Genomic DNA, 18824 nt, shown 5'->3' with positions numbered 1-18824 from the left:
AATACCTTTGGTCTTAGGATTTCTTGGCCTATGTACTAAAAATAAAGATTAGACCATGCTAGATTTTGCATTGATTAAACAACGACTTCCAAAGGAATTTGTTAGTGACATTGCAGAAAAAACTGCTAAAATAGCAAAAAGTCTTCTGGAAAATAGATAGTAGTCACTGTTTGCTAAAGTATTGAACTTTGTCTGTTACTTTCTAAACTAGATTACATTAAAATACATTTTAGTTTGGTTGGAAGAAACAAAACATGTGATCGAGGCTATCTTGGCACAAGGGAAACAACATATTAAGAGTATGTACTTTATGTATGTACTTTAGTTACAAAAAAAACAAAATTTCTTAAATAAAGCAAAAAAAATTGCCTAACCTATTTAGGAGCTTTTCGAGGAGGGCTAAGTGGTAACATTTTAGACCATTAACATTTTACAAATTCCCCTAGACCATGGATTATAAAGATATAATAGAAGAAACCTACTGCAATTTTTTGCCGACTTATTTCTATGAGTGAATGTGTACAAATCTGCAAACAAAAAAACTTAATGTTTATTTTAAAAATTTTATTTTTGTAAAACCGATGTCTTCATTAAAAACTAGTTTATAAAAATGTAATCACTCTGAGGGGAAGAACGAAGACAATATAAGAGAAAAAAATAAAATAGAATTCAAATTGAAATGGTCAAAAATATCATAATTACTGAAATGGTCAAAAATGTCATAATTACCAAAAACGACAATTCCTAACCGACATGGATTTACTCACGTGAGTTGTTATTAATGAATGCATTTCTCGTATAGATGATTTAGTTGATTGTATTAAAAGAAATAAAGGAAATGCTTGAAATTGCATGACGTTAACAGATCAAGGTTAAACAATACTTGATGATTATAAATAAATTGTTTCTTTTTTTTTCATTCTTTCGTTTCAAAAATAAAATCGAAAAATCAATTAAAAATATACGAAATAAATCGAGTAATTAAGGGGTAAGCAATTCAAGTGGGGGATGGCGGTATTGAGAAATCTATTTACGATGAAAGTGTAATAAAAATATATCTAAAATTAAATGTCTAAATGCATCTTATGGTCAATATGGTTTGGTAAGCTATCCGATTTATGTAAGTCTCATTTGGTCAAACAGGCAGTGTCATCTAATATGGAAGCTATTAATTGCTTATCTTGTAAGGCACCATTTACTTCATCTTCATCCCATTGTAATTGGACTTTACTCAGGCGTGGTTCTTTCTTCTTGATGATACGTAAAATACCTCGAGTCTGTACTAGATCCACAGTACCAGCGAATTCTGCTTGATCCAAGGGATGTATATTTCGTTTAGTACATACACGTCTATAGACTTCATGTAGGCGTCCCATTGTGATGTCTTTATTTTTTTCGTTGCGCAGCATTAGCATTAGAGAGCAGAGCATAATTTTCTGTTGTAATGGAAATGACTCTTCAATGTCTTCTTGTAGATTTTGGGAGGCTCCATAGACTTTATTGAGTACAGCAGCTACTTGTGTCACCTGAACAGGTTTGAGTATTTCTGGTAATAAAAATACAGAATTTAGTTGCATTCATATTTAGAAGCATAACCTAGGAACTTACCCTCTTGAGGCTGATCTTCTGCTTCGCCCACAATTTTATTGAGATTCTGTAGCTTTACCTCCTTTTCACCATCCTTCTTTTGTTGTTCGGCAATTTCCACCACTCGCCTACCAATATCCAAAGCTCTTCGAACATCACCGCTTATAGCACTAACTTTGGCAGCCAAAAGTTGCAATGTAACTGGAGGGAAAATGTCCAAAACTCCAGCCTCTTCCAGACGTGATTTGAAAATATCAACAATTTGCTGCTTGGAATAGGGAGGAAAGTGCATATGTTTTGGTTTTAACTCACAACGGGCATTAAGACGCAAAAGAGTTCTCTCGGTCAAATCCAAACTATTGGCAATGCCAACCAGAAGTATACGTGAATCAGGTAGGGACGGCCATTCGAATATTGTATAGAGGACCGATTGTTTAGAACTGCAAAGTTGATCGATCTCATCTAGCACTATGAGTAGCATTCGTGATGAAGTTTTTAGATGGTGTTGTATGGCCATTAAGTGGTCTCTCTCTGTACGCCCCTGGGGTTTAAGATTTAGTTCTGTGCACAACTTCTTATATACTCCTCCTATGGAAGCTATAGATGTACAATTAACATACACCTTTTGAATGCGATGGCTAAATTCGGAAGATCTTAGCAGCAGCGAGAGACAAGCAGTTTTTCCAGTTCCAGGCTGGCCAGAAACATATAAACTACCAGATTTTTTATTTTCCAAATGGTCTTTAAAGAACGCCGTCAACTCTGCCAATTGTTCTTCTCGTCCTGGAAGTTTCTGACACTCCGCACTGTTTAAGACCTTTCGGGCATTTTGATATTTATTACGTACAGGTGATGGTTTGTGAGTAATGTCTTTGGTGGGGGTTTTCTTTGATGTATTGTGAGGCTGGAACTCTTCAGAAGTTGCGTCTGATATATTTGGGGTTTCGTCAATACTTAATCGATCCAACAGTCGAGATGGACTAATAACATGTTTAGGCAAGGCCTTAGAATGTTGGCGTGGCTGCTTGGGAGGTGAAGACTCATTTGCCTCACACATTCCCTCGTTACCAGAACCGGAATCTTGCTCGGTTTGCAGTCTTTTGAGTAACTCCCTCTTTTTGGATGCAGGCATGGGTCTCAATGCATTCTTACTTTTAGGAGTCTTTGGTTCATCAACAACTTCGTCCAAAGATTTGCTCGGTGCCTTAACACTTCTCCTTCTATTGACCATTTTATTGATACGATCACAGTTCTCTTCGTTGCTGCAATTGGAGGAACGTTCTTCCTCTTCGTCACTATGTATTGAATCACGACTTTGTCGATGGCCCCATATGCTACTTCTGCGGGTGATCTTTGTTGTTAGTGCAGGCAAATCAGAATTAACCCCAATGCCGCTTAATCGAGTTGAACGTCTTACTGCCATTTATTATCATTAAAATCAATTTGAAACATAAATTTTTTAATTAGTAATTACAAGATCTCCAAAAATTGATACGTAGTCAAGAAAAAGAACAAAGATCAGCATCAACAACAAAATATATGCATACTAAAAGCGCGGTAAACATTGACAAATGTCATTGAGGCTTAGCAATTTGTGGTACATGCCAGCTGTCCATTAACACTGGCTAACGCACTAAATTACGACGTAGATCCATAACGTACTACGCGTAAAGTACGGTTAGAGTTGCCATAACGAGTTGCCTACAAATTTCTTTTTTTTTAATCATCTTTCCTTACAAAACCGAGACACCAATTATCAGAATGGAGATTTCAAGTATTGTGTGAACGTAATATAAAGTACATAATGAACGCACATAAAATATATGAGCCTATGTTTGGTTTTCAATTTGAAACCCACTTCATTTTCAATCAATCAGTAAAAATATAAATGAAGATAGGCTTATTCCTGTTAAATATTGGCAATTGTGGTGAGATTGAGCGTATCAATTGAGTAAAATTAGCAGCATTAACATAATTTTATTTGCGTAAACGCGAAAATGTCAATGCGAAAACCGAACATAGTACCGGTCTTATAGCTGCAAACAGAGAATAAGCTTAGGAGCCATTCAGTTTACAATATTATTTTTACAAAAAGTTTCACAGGCAATATTACAATGTGATCGATCGTGGAAAATTAAATTTATGATAACTATGATTAACTTAAAAAAAATCAGCAATTGTATTTATTTATAAGTTACGTTATATTGTCTACGCCGCTCTAGGTTATTCGTGACAGGAAATTCAAGTAATACTAAATAGAAATATATGTAGGTTTTTTTCGCATATAAACACAGACATAGATACACACAGAAATTGTATGCTTTCCAAAGCAAACAACACTGGACAATAGAGTCAGACAGCGTCTGTCTTACGTAATATTTTAAAAATATTTTGTATGCAAAAGAAGAGAGAAAACAACTCATACATTGATAATCTCTTGAAATTTTATTTTAACAAATAAATTCTCTGATTAAAATGGCCGCCAAAATATAACTAGGCAGCTAGTCAAATGCAAAAAAAAAAAAATCTACATAAAATGAACGATAAATATTTTCCAATTGGCAAATGTTCTCGATTTTTCATCATCTTGTTTAACGTCGAACAAAGCGAAAAGCTTGGTGGATATTTTCAAATTTTACTACACAAATACAATGTGTTTATTTATTCAAATACATAGATATATATTTAAGTATTTGCACGAACCAGACATATAGGATAACAATATATACAATATAAATTCGATTTAGAAAGAAGGTGGCTCTTTTAAAATGTTTATATAATACGTTTTACTTTGAAATAATTATAAATATTTACATAAATTAAACAATACATTTCAATTCATAACAATAATATTATTGTTTACGATCATGAAACAATACACCTTTCTAAATATTGTATTTAAAACGCTGTTTTTCTCTTCTGATTTTTTTTAGCCATACCGAACAACTCCACTTGTTTTGCCCGGTGCTAAAGTGAAAAAAGATGCTCCCACCACAGAATCCTACCTGAGACATTATCCCAATCCAGCTGTACGTGCCCATCCCCACCATGACTTCCATGACAGTGTGATGAAGCAACGTGTTGCCGATACCATGTTGCACAGAGTTGTTGGCCAAGATGCTGATACTGGCAGAGTAAGTTAATCAGCTTTTAGAAATGTTGTTTTATTATACAATAGAAATGCTAAATTCCATGATAAGTATTTTGGTCAAAATCCTCGTTTACAGGATTTGGTGCCTAGCGTGAATGGGCTATTAGTATTAGGCTTAAGATAAAAGACGTTTATAAATGCAATCATTGTAACCATTTTTATTTTAGGTTTTCCACAAACAATTCAACTCCCCCATTGGCTTGTACTCAGAGAACAACATCGAGAACACCATCCGCCAGACAGTTCCGTAAGTAGAGTATTTTTTAAAATGTTTTCAACAGAAAATTATACTAACCATTATTAGAATGACATTAGGGTTGACAGTAATACAACAGAAAACCAACTGCTTTTAAAGAATTTCTAGGCTTTACGCTACAATTTAATCCATATATCAAATAAACTTTGTATGAACACTAAAACACTTAAAGAAAATTTATACAAATTTTAATATTCAATGCTATTATAGTTATAAAAATAATTCGAAAAACTTATTTATGAAAATGGCTACACTTTCTAATTGCCTACATTAGCAACAAATCTATACCAACTAATAAAAATAATATTTTACTAATATTTATAATCTTTTTTATTACTTTTTTGAACGTTACAACAACTACAACACTTTATATGCTACTATATCTGAATATTGTGAGATATGCTGTGTGCACGTTCTATCGTAAAAAACCAATCCCTCCAAGTGTTATTAAAAAATTGAAATGTTCAATATTGATGTGATTTTTTAATTTTGTGTCGACTATTTTTTTTTTCTACATATTGTTTGTTGTAGTGTCAATACAGTAAGGAAGAGTGCTTTGCATCGTCCTTTGCCATCGAAACTAGACGGGTAAAAGATAATACAAATTAATTTTTTTCAATGTATATTAAATATTACATCTATGTTTCTATAGAAATCATTTTAGAACTCTTCTTTAGATTTTTTTTCACACACCATTTTCCAAAATTAAGACATTTTGGCAACCCCTGGTCATTAGAGTAGAAAATCTATAAACCGTATACCTGTGAATCAGACGGCATAAAAGCAAAATAAAATTTGTGTACATAAAAATTACTTATTCCTGTGTAGCCTGAAGGCTTGCTTAACCCATCCTCAAAACACTTCGATTATATTATGTGGACACAACCTTGACACTATTCACAACACTAAATCATACATGTCTCCAATCCAATATTCAAACATCCACCCACAGTCATAATATGTTCTACAAAATGTTAGCCTCAATCGACTTATAGCCACAGCATAATAAAATTGTAGAGGATTATATGGGTTTTCAGTTAAATCAACTATAAATAGTTCTTAGAGTTATTGCCACAATACAGATTTCTTTTGTAAACAATTTCCAATAAAACTATGCAACTACAACTTTTGAAGGAATCATCTGATTGAAAGATTGCAGTCTCTACATTTCTTGTTTATGTTTGACTTTAGATCTGTCAGGCTGTCAACTTCAAACAATTCCAGATTTTCCTAACATAAATTTCAGGAAAGAAAAATATATTTGGATTTTTTGTGTATATATTGAAATAGGTACTTATGTTTGTATATTGTTGAAACTATTAACAAATTTATTCTTTTTTTTTTAATTTTTTATCTATTGTGTCTTGCTAAATTAACTTTTATGTTAACCCTTTTTTGCCAGCCTTCCTATATAGGCTACAATTTTCCACATTAATTTTTTATTATCCAATATATTTTAAACTTTGATATTGACTTAAATTTGGAATTAAAAATAACTGTGGAAAACTGGTAATAAATGTCACGAAAAGTGTGTTCTGGTCTGTATATATGTTAAGATTAGTTGTGTAGCTTAAGGATTTTGGTAATAAAATGTTCTTCTCACATTAAGGGACGGTGCTATAAACTGATATTAACCGGATGTTTAAGGAGGATAATAAAGTGGAATTACTAAATCACCTGAAAAATGTTTTGATCTACAAACGTCAAGTTGTCTTTTGAAACTTTTAAATTTACCAAACAGTCAACAGAAACAAAAAAAAAACTGAATATTTGGTAATATATTTCATTTGCGTAGTTTTTGTATAACGGGAATTAAAAATTTGTGCCGTTATTTACAAACACAGACTTTCCGTTTTTAGAAATGCTGTTTTATTAGACATCCTTAAACTTATAATCTGGACGACGCATTATGTTATTATGCCGATGAAGTTCACACATATATTTATTAATAGTAGATTCATCAAGGATGTCTTTGCTGAACACGAATTTCTATAAAATAGCGTCTGAACTGCCCACACGACAACTTTGATGATTCAATCTTGCTTGGCGCGATAAAACGCGAATAAACGTCTCTAATAATAGAAGCGCCCTTAAAGTGAAAAGAAATAAACCTGTTATTAAGCATTTTATACACCGTTCATAATTTAATTTGAACAACTTGTTGGAGATTTTGTATAAAACACATGGCAACGCTGATAATACTTTATGCGCTTTACAGACTATCAGTTATTCCGGACGGAATGTCGGTGTTTGTAAAGAATCTTACAGTGTGTCGGATCGATACGACTTGTCGGCGATGACTAAATAATCGGTAAATGTGTTATCGATCCCATAAACATGCAGCAGTATCGATTATGCCGTCGGACTTAACTTATAATGCGCACAATATATGGGATATGTTCGACACGAGCACTGTCGTCCGGAATAACTGATAGTCTGTAAAGCGCATTAAACAGAGAGAATAAAGACACAGAGGACGAAAATTTCTCTTCTACAAAAACAATAAATGTGAACCGTATACATGTCGCACAATGCCTGCAGCTTTGGTATTACCGACGTTGCGGTCGAAGCGCTGTTTTGATAAATTGTTTATAAAGGCATCGGCAGTTATAATTGAAATGAAAAATTTAATGGAATGAGAACGTTTATAAAAAAGAACATTTATTACTACAAAGTAGGTTTTAAATCCTATTTTCTTTACGTTTCGTAAAGTCGGCAGAGAACTGAACTGGGTGACGCCGATGCAAACTGTATGATATTTGAGAGAAGTGCCGACAAAAACTGCATGATATTAGAAAAATTTTCCTCATGACTGCTACCATAGACCTTATAATACATAGATGGGCCATGGGTGTCAAACTATATTTGACAGTTCCGAAGATTAAGAATAAACGAGCAAAATAAGAGCACGCTTACAATCTCTTTCGTTTTCCATTTTGTAGTTTGCCAATTTTACACAAAATTAGAAAGTTTATGATGCACCAGAGGATTTATAAAAAAATTAATATTTTAAAAGTTCATATTTGAACAAAAAATTGTGACCAAAACCGCCAAAAAACGAACTTTAACTTTGAGCAGCATTGCTCTTTACGAACAACACAAAAGCAAATGCACGAAAATTAATATTTGGGACTGACTCTTTACGAAAAAATCAAAACGAAATGTCAGAAAATTAATTTTTGGAACTGACACATTTTTTTTAAAGAGACACATGGCCTATCTATATAACATCTATTGTCTATGACTGCCACCTACTGACGCAGTTTCGCTTCACAGTTTCGTTCTCTTGTGTTTTTATTCTCTCTGAATTGATTGAAACTATTGTTGCCATGTTTTTAAATAATATACCCAAAAATGTACATGTAATATATAAGATTTTTAACGAAAGGCTCAACTAATCTTAATTTATATACAGCCCATAATGGAATGAATGAAATGAATACTTGAACATTAGATATGTTCCAAATTCCATTAGATTTCTGTGACATTTGAATATTACTTCTAATGTGATGTCTATTATGATCCAATTTTTGTTTGTTTGTTTTTTTTTTTTTTGAAATAAAATTAAAATCGACTTTCTTGTTATTTTGTTGAATATTCAATTAACATACTTGTTACCACTTAGCAAACAGTTTTACATATAATTTTAATAAAATATGACATATTTTCAGTACATAATATTACAAATGTAATTGTAAATGTGGCATATTTTATTTCATAGCCTCTTAAGTAAGAGTAAACAAAACAAACAGTAAACAATTATATTTTTGAAAACAATAACGTTCGATAAAGTATTTATAAATAGTATAAGGACAAAATATTGTTATGAACGATTAGCTGCACGATTAATATTAGAATTTTCATCGATCTATCTTTCCTGGAACAAAAATATAAAATTCTGGAGCAACAAAAGCAGAAAGAGTTGAATGAACTTCAGCAACGGGCTCAGCGACAAAAACAGCCAGAACAACCTCACCATCATTGAGGAATACAAAAAGAAGAGAATAGAGAAAGCATACAATTCCTGCGATTGTTAGAGAAACCATATAATAGATGAACATTAACATTACCCCAAATGCACCCTCTTAGATTATTTCAACCCATTCCTTTTAATTCCTTTTATTGCTCATAACCCTTTCATTAAGGTTTGATTCTAGAATCTGCCCAAATTAATCGATTACCCCCTCATACACTACCAGTAAACACTGACCAACACACCATTCTCAAGTTTATTTCTACAATGATGAAAAGCTTATGTGGCTAACATTTAGAGTAATATTCCCCGTTAGTCCCCTAAAAAGTCCATCATAAGCGTTGTTTAATAGTATATCCTATCCTACCATGCTTGTAAACACTAATTCCGAGACATTTTCCTATTATTTCTAATAGTAACGCTAAAATAATTTCTCGTAGTTCTAACATAATCTTTAATTTGATGCAAGCAAATTTGAGAGCCTACAAAAATATAAATTAGTCATTAAGTCTGAATTGGAATTTGTCATTTAAACTGTCATTGTTTTGCAAATTTACCAAAAACACTTTTTTTTGAAACTAATTCTAACGTATTTTGTGCACATCCTGTTTTTTCTCTCCTTCAACTGTCTTCGCTATCTAAAAACAAAAAAAATATACTCCCGTATAATAATTTTTATTAAAACTTCGTCAACTCGTCCGAAACAATTGCAACACATAAAATTATAAAAAAATATGTCAAAATGAAATTAACGATATTCAATAATGTAAATTGAATGGATCTATCTACCTCATGCTGCACCAATTGATTAAACGATGGTCTATCAACGAAAACTTTAGTTACAAGCCAACAGTTCTGTATGATCCATCAAAGAGTGAAACTTTCAAAGCCCTCCAGGAAGCTGGTTACGATTGTGCTGACTATACTGAAGAAGTAACGGTGCCAGTGCAACCAAAGGTGTTCCAACCCAATAGAATGGTTCCAGGAAAGGTAAGATCACAGTGTCACATTGTGGTTGAAACTCGCCTCTCCTTGAAGGAGTTAAATATCATCGCGTGTGTTTTTGGGGGAACGATTGCTATGACTCTCGGCACTCGTTTTCCCTTTTTCTCGCTCTTGATTCTTTCGAACAACCAATTATTTTTATTATCATTTTTGTTAATCAATAATCAAATATGCATACCGTACGTCAGCAAAATTTGTCCTGTGGAAACAATCATTGTCACTGTCTTGTTTTTATCCCCGCCGATTTGCATTAATTTTGTTTTGTTTATTCATTCTCTGTTGTTGTGTATTTAGAGTTCTTTTTTTTTAATATTTATTCTAAAATTTGTCTGTATCATTCGCCGCTCAGCTCGCTGCTCATAAAACTTTGTATTAATACATAGTTTTTATTAAAACAACATTTTTATTGAACAGCTATATATGTCGTCGCCATATAGATAGTATGTTTTTTTTAAGTGTAGCTTCATGTGTAGCCGACATAGGTTTTAATAAATGTAATATACGCATCACCCTGTATTGGAGTACAGTGTAAATTGAAAGCGATGGCAACTCTTCTGGCCACAAATTGATGGTAGTTGTATTATAAGAATTTGCACTCATTCGTGAGCGTCGTTCGTCAAGCAAGGTTGTGTTTTTTCAAGGCTGAGCTTCACGGAACTTGATCACTGCGGTTTTTCGAAATCAAGAAGATTGTGAAATTCTATCTATTTGGTTTCTCTTTTCTTTTTGATTTGGAAAAGAAAAATTGTTACCTATTATTGGCAAGGTGTATTTGCTGATTTTTGTTTATAGGCGGTAAAAATGCCGAATGGGACTGAGGCAAATGTCCCGCCAATTCCACCACCACCGGACATTGGGCGAAGATGCAGATCTAGAAGCCGGAATAAACTAGGAGGAAGAGAGGAAAGTCTGGACAAGCAAGGCACTAAGGTACCGAGATTAGAGGGTCGCCGTGATGTTAAAACATCTGGAGGTTCTCAGGTGAACCAATCGACCATGCTGACTAATTCTAGCCGTGTTTATGAATATGATGCAACAAGCGAAGGCCCCTTTTTAACGTTTTTAGAAACTTTTACGTCTGGCAACGAAAGAAAGCCGATTAACACCATGGCTGCGGCTAGATTCCTCAAAACGTTAAATATACCCAATATTCTGGAAATTGTTAAAGTTGGGTATGGAAGAGTGAAAGTTGTCTTCAAAGATGGTGCTTCGGCAAATAACTTCGTGAAGGATGCCCGTTTAAGTGAAGGTGGATATCAGGCCAGAATATTGGCTCACTTCGTGTCTATAGTAGGAGTTATTTATAATGTACCGGAAGAAATTTCCACAGAGGAGCTAAAAGAGGATTTAAAAACCAATGAGACAACGATTTTGGATATTATTCGAATGACTAGAAAAGAAAGAGGAGAGACCATAAATACAAGGAGAGTGAAGGTCATCTTCAAGGGGCGCAAATTGCCAGAGGTTATTGACTATAGTGGTGCAAAATTGAGGGTACACCATTTTATCCCCTTTGGTCAATGCTATCGGTGTTTCCGATTTAACCATTTTGCAGATCACTGCAAATCACCTGCTAATTGTCGTATTTGCTTCCAACGCCACGAAGTGGTTGACCCGAATAATTGCAGTAACCCGATCACATGCTCTAACTGTGGACTGGCGCACCCTTCCAATAGCCGCGACTGCCCTGCAAGGGAAAAGGCTTTTAGAATTAAAAAAATCATGGTCGTTGAGAATCTATCCATCCGAGAGGCAAGATCTAAATATTCTGCCATTTTTTCGAATAGGTTTGATATTTTGGATCAAAATCTTGATGTGGCTTTTCCCCCCATTCGGCACAAGCCGAACTTTAAGCCTTTCGCTAATAACAGCAATGTGAGCAACAATCTTGATGCAGCAAAAGATCTTCATAAACAATTTTCGTTTGCGCGAGTCGCCAAACTGAATATAAATAAGGAACGAGAGGAGGCTAACGCAAGAAGGACACAAAAAGAGCACCAGGCTGCTTTACAAGAAGGTGAGACGTATAAAGCTCCAAACGGTGTAGGTATTATTGCAGCGGAGAATTTGAAGACATCTGGTTTTGAGAGAGCTATAAATGAATTAGCTAAGAAATTAAATAATTACATTGTTGTGGGTGCAAATGGCTCCGGAGGAGACCATTTGAACTTCATTCAAGATCTTCATCAAGATATGAATCGCTTTTTTGCTACGCAAGACGTCGAGTTGATAAAAGCTGGGGGGGCCACTAGCCTCTCAGTGTAATTTTGTTTTTTTCATTGTATTATTATTGTTAAAGAAAAGATGAGAATTTTACAACTGAATATTCAGAGCCTGAGAAAGAGAGAGAACAAAGATGTCTTGGAATTATTTCTTGAGACTAACAAGATAGACATAGCACTACTGTCTGAAACATGGTTGACTGATAATTCGACTACAAGCATTTGTAATTTTAATTATGTTTATAAGAACAGGAGTGATGGATATGGAGGTGTAGGCATCTACATTAGAAGAGATATATCATTTTCAATTTTGGACAAATTTCCTGTTGGGGAAGTGGTTGGTATTCGTACTCATAATTTGAGGAAAAATGTCGGTGTTGTTTCGGCTTACATACCACCTAATACCTCAAACGGTGCTTTTAAGGCGATTATTTCCAGTTTCATTGACTCTGTTGAGAACATGTCCCTTCCGATGATTTTTGGCGGTGATTTGAATGCCAAATCGCATCTTTGGGGGTCTCCAGTTTCTGATACGAGAGGTGACATTCTTGCAGATTTGATGTATGGTTCTTCTTTTTGCTGTCTCAACACTGGTGACTACACTTTTTCTGTTCGTGATGGCCAATTCTCTTTTCTTGATGTTACGTTCTGCAGAAACTTTGTTCGAAATCCGAGTTGGTCTGTTCGGAAGGCAAAACTGACTAACAGTAATCATTTTCCCATTGTAATTGAAATCTGTGATATTGATCCGGCACCAAGGGGTTTCTACAAAGTGTGCCATCGCCGTGTATTAGACGGTGTTAGTCGTTTGAGTGTGGGCACCTCATATGAGGAATTCAGTTCCAAAATGGATTCTATAATTCAAAATTGTTCGGAATACATAGATTCTAGGAACAAATATAAACCCAAACCATGGTGGGACCCCGAGGCCTCAAGATTATTTCGAAGGCGCAATGCTCTTAGATTGAAATATCACCGATACAGAACTTATGAGAACTGTCAAGATTGGATTATGGCTGACAATGAATTGAAGAACTATATTGGAACTTTAAAGAAATCGAATTTTCAAGCCTTCCTCTCTGAAGTCTCTTCGGCTTGCTCTCCGAGGGAGGTTTGGGATAAAGTGAAGAACGTGCGGAAATTTGGTAAGGAAAAAAATATAAACAACATCTGGAATGAGGAACAGAAAGAGTGTTTTATCAATATGGTCACAGAATCTGCTCCCATTAACATCCCGCCGCCGCTCTCAACTGATTTTAAAAATAGAGACCCATTACCTCAATTCGGAGTATGTGATTTTGAATCGTTCATTAGATCAAGAAATCCCGGATCTGCAGCTGGTGCTGATAAGATAACTTATGAAATGATTATTAATTTAAAGGACTCAGACAGAATTGCGTTTTTCGAAATCCTGAAGAAGCTTTTCGAGGACGGTATTTTTCCTAATTCCTGGAGGAGAATTCTTTTAACGCCGGTCCCAAAGAGGAACAAAGATGCCACCATGATCGTAAACTTTAGACCGATATCGCTTCTGAGTGTACATGTCAAATTAATAGAAGGTGTGCTGAAAAATCTGATTAATGAACATATCAGATCATTTAACCTGCTCCCTGAACGCTCTTATGCCTTTAGACCTCATCATTCGACAGCCATGTGCATAAACGACCTTGTGAATTTTGTGGCCGACCTGAAGTCGAGGTCAATGCATGTAATGGGTATGTGTGTTGATGTGGAGAAAGCGTATGATTGCACAGATATAGAGGTTCTGAAGGATGTCATGGAAATTTTGGGCTTTAACAGTCACATTACTTGGTGGATCTATGAATTTTTTAGAGAAAGGATATTAATTTGCGGGACAAAGTCGAAAGAGACATTTGGTGGACTAGCTCAAGGGAGTGGGCTGAGTCCAATTCTTTTTAACTTATACACCATTTCACTTCATCATGTCAATTCGAGTCAATGTCGTTTATTTCAATATGCAGATGACTTTGTTTTGATCTGTTATGACAAGGATTTTAACAGTACCAAGACATTGCTTCAGTCTAAAATTATTGACTTTAAGGCAAGATGTAATGAAAAGAGTCTTAATTTCAACATGGCCAAGACAAGTGTGGTTCACTTTAACAGAAGACAACGAGATTTGAACATATGCGTTGAAAACACACTCCTGAATCAAGTACAGGAAATGAAATACCTAGGTGTGGTGATCTCGACAAATGGTTCGTCGAACGAACATGTGGACTTTACGATCAGGGAGATTGAAAAGAAATGCCGCTTCATGAATATTATCAATGGGTGTCGTTTTGGAGTGCATCCGATTAAGGCATTACTTTTTTATAAAGCATTTGTGAGGTCGAAAGCTGAATATGGAGCCTCGGCTCTTTCAAATATGTCTCAAGTTGCTTCTGGCAGAATTAAAAGTTGCCTTAATAATGTCCTGAGAAAGGCCCTGGGTCTCATACGCACAACACCTGTTTCAGTCATATATCATATGGCTGGTGAATTGCCTCCTGACAAGAGATTTGAATTGGCAACGGCAAAGGAACTAATAAAAGTTTTTGCGTTGAACCTTCCGGCAAAGGAGATAATGGCTGTTCGGGATCGTCCATTGAATTCTAGTTACTACAGAATCTATCATCAATTCCAGCATATTTTTGAAGACGTCGCACAGATCTCTGAATCAATCATTAAGCCAAGTAATATAAAGTTTGATGAGGACTTTTTCAAAGGAGCTGTCAAAAATAAGGCTGAAGCTAGCGTTGAACTGGTTAGGAGTCTGAGGTTGGAGAAGGAGGCGGATCTACAAGATAGAAAGTTTGATTTAATCTTCACGGATGGCTCAGTGCATGCTGAATATACGGGGGCTGCTTTCTACCACCAGGCTTCTGGTTTGGTTCAGGCCTTCTGTGTCACCAAAAGACTGTCTTCTATGTCGGCGGAGCTTGTTGCGTTATATAAAGCTCTTGAATTTGCTACAAACAACGGGCTGACAAATATTGCATTTTTAACGGATAGTCTAGCTGGAGTTCAAGCGCTTAAAAACAACGGAGGACTTAATTTTTTGGCACATCAATTTCTGGCTCTTGCAAATGAACACTGTGGAAGCATCGAAATACATTTCATTCCCGGGCACATGGGAATACCTCACAATGAGAAAGTGGATGAAGCAGCGAAAAAGGCATTTGAAGAGGGATGGCGTTTAGATTTGAAATGGCCCTTAGGTGATGCTATTCGTACAATAGAGGAAAAATTGTGGTTGAAATGGTCAACGGAATATATACAAGAGGCGTCAGTACGAAATTCCTGTTACTTCAGAATCTTTCCGACGGTGCGGAAGAAGCCGTGGTTCGGTAATGTGGCAGTGAATACTCTTCAGTGTAAAGCAATTAATAGAATACTGAGTGACAATGCATTCTGCAATTCTACACTTTATAAGGTGCGAGTAGCTGATTCTCCAGAGTGTGAGTCATGTGGTGGGGTGGAGACCCCATCCCATGTGATTTTTGAATGCCCTAGATTTTTCTTGGAAAGAACGCACTTCACCGAATTGGATGGTATATTTGATATTGAACAATTTGTTGACAAATTTGGTATAGAAGGTTTGAGCATTTTAGCGGATTTCTTGGAGAAGACTGGTCCATGCATTTAGTTTCATCACAGCATTGCGATGTCTATTAGTGTTGGCTTTGTGATTCCGGGCCAAATAAGTCTTCCAATAAGGGTGTTTTTTTTCATCGGCATTGGGAGCAACTTAAAAGGAAAAAAAAAAAAAAAAAAAAAGAATTTGCACTGTACTTTAGCATCACATTCAATAGCACAATTGTTAACAACAATTACTAACTAAATACTAAATTGAAATTCTGAGCAATGGGGTAATTTAATAAACTTGCTATCGTTAGAATAACGATGATATTTCCCTTTTTTACATCGATTACACCGGAAGTGTGAATTTATTCACAGTTATATTACAGACGTCGCCATTTGACGTGAGTGTGTAAACATAACCACAGCGATAGGCGATCAAGCGTTTATATTTTTATATTCAATTATTACGTGGTATATTAAAAATTAAGTTGAAGCGCTAGTTTAGCTATACCACCCAAAAAAGAAATGTTCGTCGAAATAACAGGTAACAGGTTTGCGGACGTAACCGGATAACCGGTTAATCGAGCCTAAGGTGTATGTAAATAATCATAAATCGGTTCTAGTTAAATGTATATAACAAGAGATGTAAAGGTAAGACTTTTCAAATGAGATATGACCCGAGCTTATTATTTATCCGTTTATGTGTCGCATAAAAAATATGTATTTTGCACCTGTTTTTTACAAAACCGACTATAAATCAAAAAGTGCTCATTGTAAAGGTACTTAATTGTAAATTGCAGCTAATATCGGTATGATTATGTTTACACACTGAGTCTGAGTATTATTATTATTAGTGTTGTACATGCTCGTTACTTCTTTTTGAAATACAGAAACATTGTTTGTAATCATATTGAAAACTTTGTTGAATTGCCTCAATGATCCATCATAGGTTTCGTTTGTCATACAATCGATTAAATATTACATATGCATGTTTTAAACAAATCGGTTGGTAAACAGAAATTTATTGTCTCTAAAATAAATACCATATCATTGAAATATATGTATATAATATTGTATTTGGCAAATTAAATGATTTTTTTCCTTAAATTTTTTTTTCTGAAACAGAAACTCTTACAATCAGCGCCCGTTTCCCGCTCGTCGTACCATGTAAGTTCATGGCATTTTTAAGATAAATCTGTTTTCTATTTAATTGCCGAACAAAAAATACTTTCCTCCGGAACGAAATTTTGGACAAAGAAAATTCCCCTTTCCTATAAAATAATTTATTTAAGAACCAAATAGACGGAATGTATAACAACCGATTACCGATTGTCTCTATCCAGGTTTATTTGATTCTAACGAAAATATTTTAAGGAAAAAATATAACTTTGTTTCGTTCCTGAAAAAAATGAAACTTCTTCTTTCAGTGTATTAAAGCTAAACTTAATCTGTTTTTTTTTTCTATTACACAGGTGGTAAATTCACAGGATGAAACCATTCGTCAAAGTGGATCTTTCAATCGTTTGATGCATAGTGTTTTGGGTGCATCGAATTACTAATTTCTGTTTTTGAAAAAAAATTTTGTTTGTAATTAACAGCAACCAGCACCAATATTGTCATCAGCGAAATTACTAAACAAAATTATGTATTTTTATTAATATATAAATATTATCCAAAAACAAATTCTAATGTAAACAAGAACAACCAAAGAAACACCAAAGTTTTGAAAACCCATTTACGACTTGTAATTATTTAAAGTTTAATCATATATGAGAGAAGAAATTTTAACCTTTGTATTAATATAATAAAACAACACAAACCAAAAATTTAATTATTACAACAACAATATGAAAAAACACAACACTAACACTCACCGAAATGGTTTTAATTATTTCTAAAGTATCACTCGATTATCGATCGAACGATTTGTGTAATTTCACCAAATTGTTCAATTCCCCCAATCAATTTAAATATTATATAATTAATTATTTTTAAATCTCCAATCAAGGAAAATCAATTGAAATTTTAAAATAGGAGAACAAAAAAGATAAACAAAACAATACACGACAAAAAAAAAATCTTATTCTTTATCTGTGTTGAACAATTTTTTTTTCTATTTTAATTTGAGAATAAATTAACAAACCTCTAAAATAAAAATAAAAAAAACCTAAAAAACTACAACTGATTTGTTTTAATTTAGTTATGCTGGGAATAGTAAACAAAAATATTTGGGTATGGATAGGCTTCTGCTCTAAATTTGAAATATTTGAATACCAGTTACACCAGGAACGTTTACGTTTTTAACAGGTTGGCTGATAAGTCCCCGGTCTAACAAAGAAAAACACATTTTTTTGTCAAAATTCGTTTTTATTATTCAACATAGTTCCTTTCAAGAGCGATACAACGATTATAACGACCTTTCAATTTTTTGATACCATTTTGGTAGTACTCCTTCGGTTTTGCCTCAAAAATCGCTGGGGGCCAGATCTGAAGAATACGGTGGGTGGGGAAGCAATTCGAAACCAAATTCATGAATTTTTGCCATCGTTCTCAATGACTTGTGGCACGGTGCGTTCTCTTGGTGGAACAACACTTTTTTCTTCTTCATATGGGGCCGTTTTGCCGCGATTTCGACCATCAAACGCTCCAATAACGCCATACAATAGTCACTGTTGATGGTTTTTCCCTTCTCAAGATAATCGATAAAAATTATTCCATGCGCATCCCAAAAAACAGAGGCCTTACTTTGCCAGCGGACTTTTGAGTCTTTCCACGCTTCGGAGACGGTTCACCGGTCGCTGTCCACTCAGCCGACTGTCGATTAGCCTCAGGAGTGTAGTGATGGAGCCATGTTTCATCCATTGTCACATATCGACGGAAAAACTCGGGTGTATTACAAGTTAACAGCTGCAAACACCGCTCACAATCATCAACACGTTGTTGTTTTTGGTCAAATGTGAGCTCGCGCGGAACCCATTTCGCACAGAGCTTCCGCATATCCAAATATTGATGAATGATATGACCAACACGTTCCTTTGATATCTT

General features: G+C 34.7%; 2 protein-coding genes across 10 annotated transcripts in view; one reads left to right on the top strand and one right to left on the bottom strand.

The window, feature by feature from the left end:
• Positions 1 to 17960, top strand: part of Zasp66 (PDZ_signaling and DUF4749 domain-containing protein Zasp66) — a 106661-nt gene extending 88701 nt beyond the window's left edge. For 3 of the 9 annotated variants that reach the window (XM_075303893.1, XM_075303897.1, XM_075303899.1), the window contains 6 exons: positions 4521 to 4721; positions 4906 to 4985; positions 5526 to 5582; positions 9807 to 9957; positions 16905 to 16946; positions 17252 to 17960. In XM_075303893.1, coding sequence (XP_075160008.1) covers positions 4521 to 4721; positions 4906 to 4985; positions 5526 to 5582; positions 9807 to 9957; positions 16905 to 16946; positions 17252 to 17338 — 618 coding nt within the window. In that variant the 3' untranslated portion in view covers positions 17339 to 17960. Of the gene's footprint in view, positions 1 to 4520; positions 4722 to 4905; positions 4986 to 5525; positions 5583 to 8849; positions 9958 to 16904; positions 16947 to 17251 lie in introns of those variants that run through there. The other 6 variants (XM_075303894.1, XM_075303898.1, XM_075303900.1 and 3 more) reach the window with 3 other exon arrangements.
• Positions 550 to 3156, bottom strand: Cdc6 (Cell division cycle 6). The gene is made up of 2 exons (XM_075303891.1): positions 1609 to 3156; positions 550 to 1546 (listed from the first exon to the last, which is right to left on the bottom strand). Exons 1-2 carry the CDS (start codon positions 3008 to 3010, stop codon positions 1128 to 1130), a joined length of 1821 nt encoding a protein of 606 aa, XP_075160006.1. The 5' UTR covers positions 3011 to 3156; the 3' UTR covers positions 550 to 1127.
• Positions 17961 to 18824: the final 864 nt, after the last annotated feature.

This window comes from Haematobia irritans, chromosome 4, assembly GCF_050003625.1.
Source record: "Haematobia irritans isolate KBUSLIRL chromosome 4, ASM5000362v1, whole genome shotgun sequence".
In the NCBI taxonomy this organism is placed as follows: domain Eukaryota; kingdom Metazoa; phylum Arthropoda; class Insecta; order Diptera; family Muscidae; genus Haematobia; species Haematobia irritans.
The sequence above is the reverse complement of the archived record's forward strand: the minus strand, read 5'-3'. Positions and strand labels throughout refer to the sequence as shown.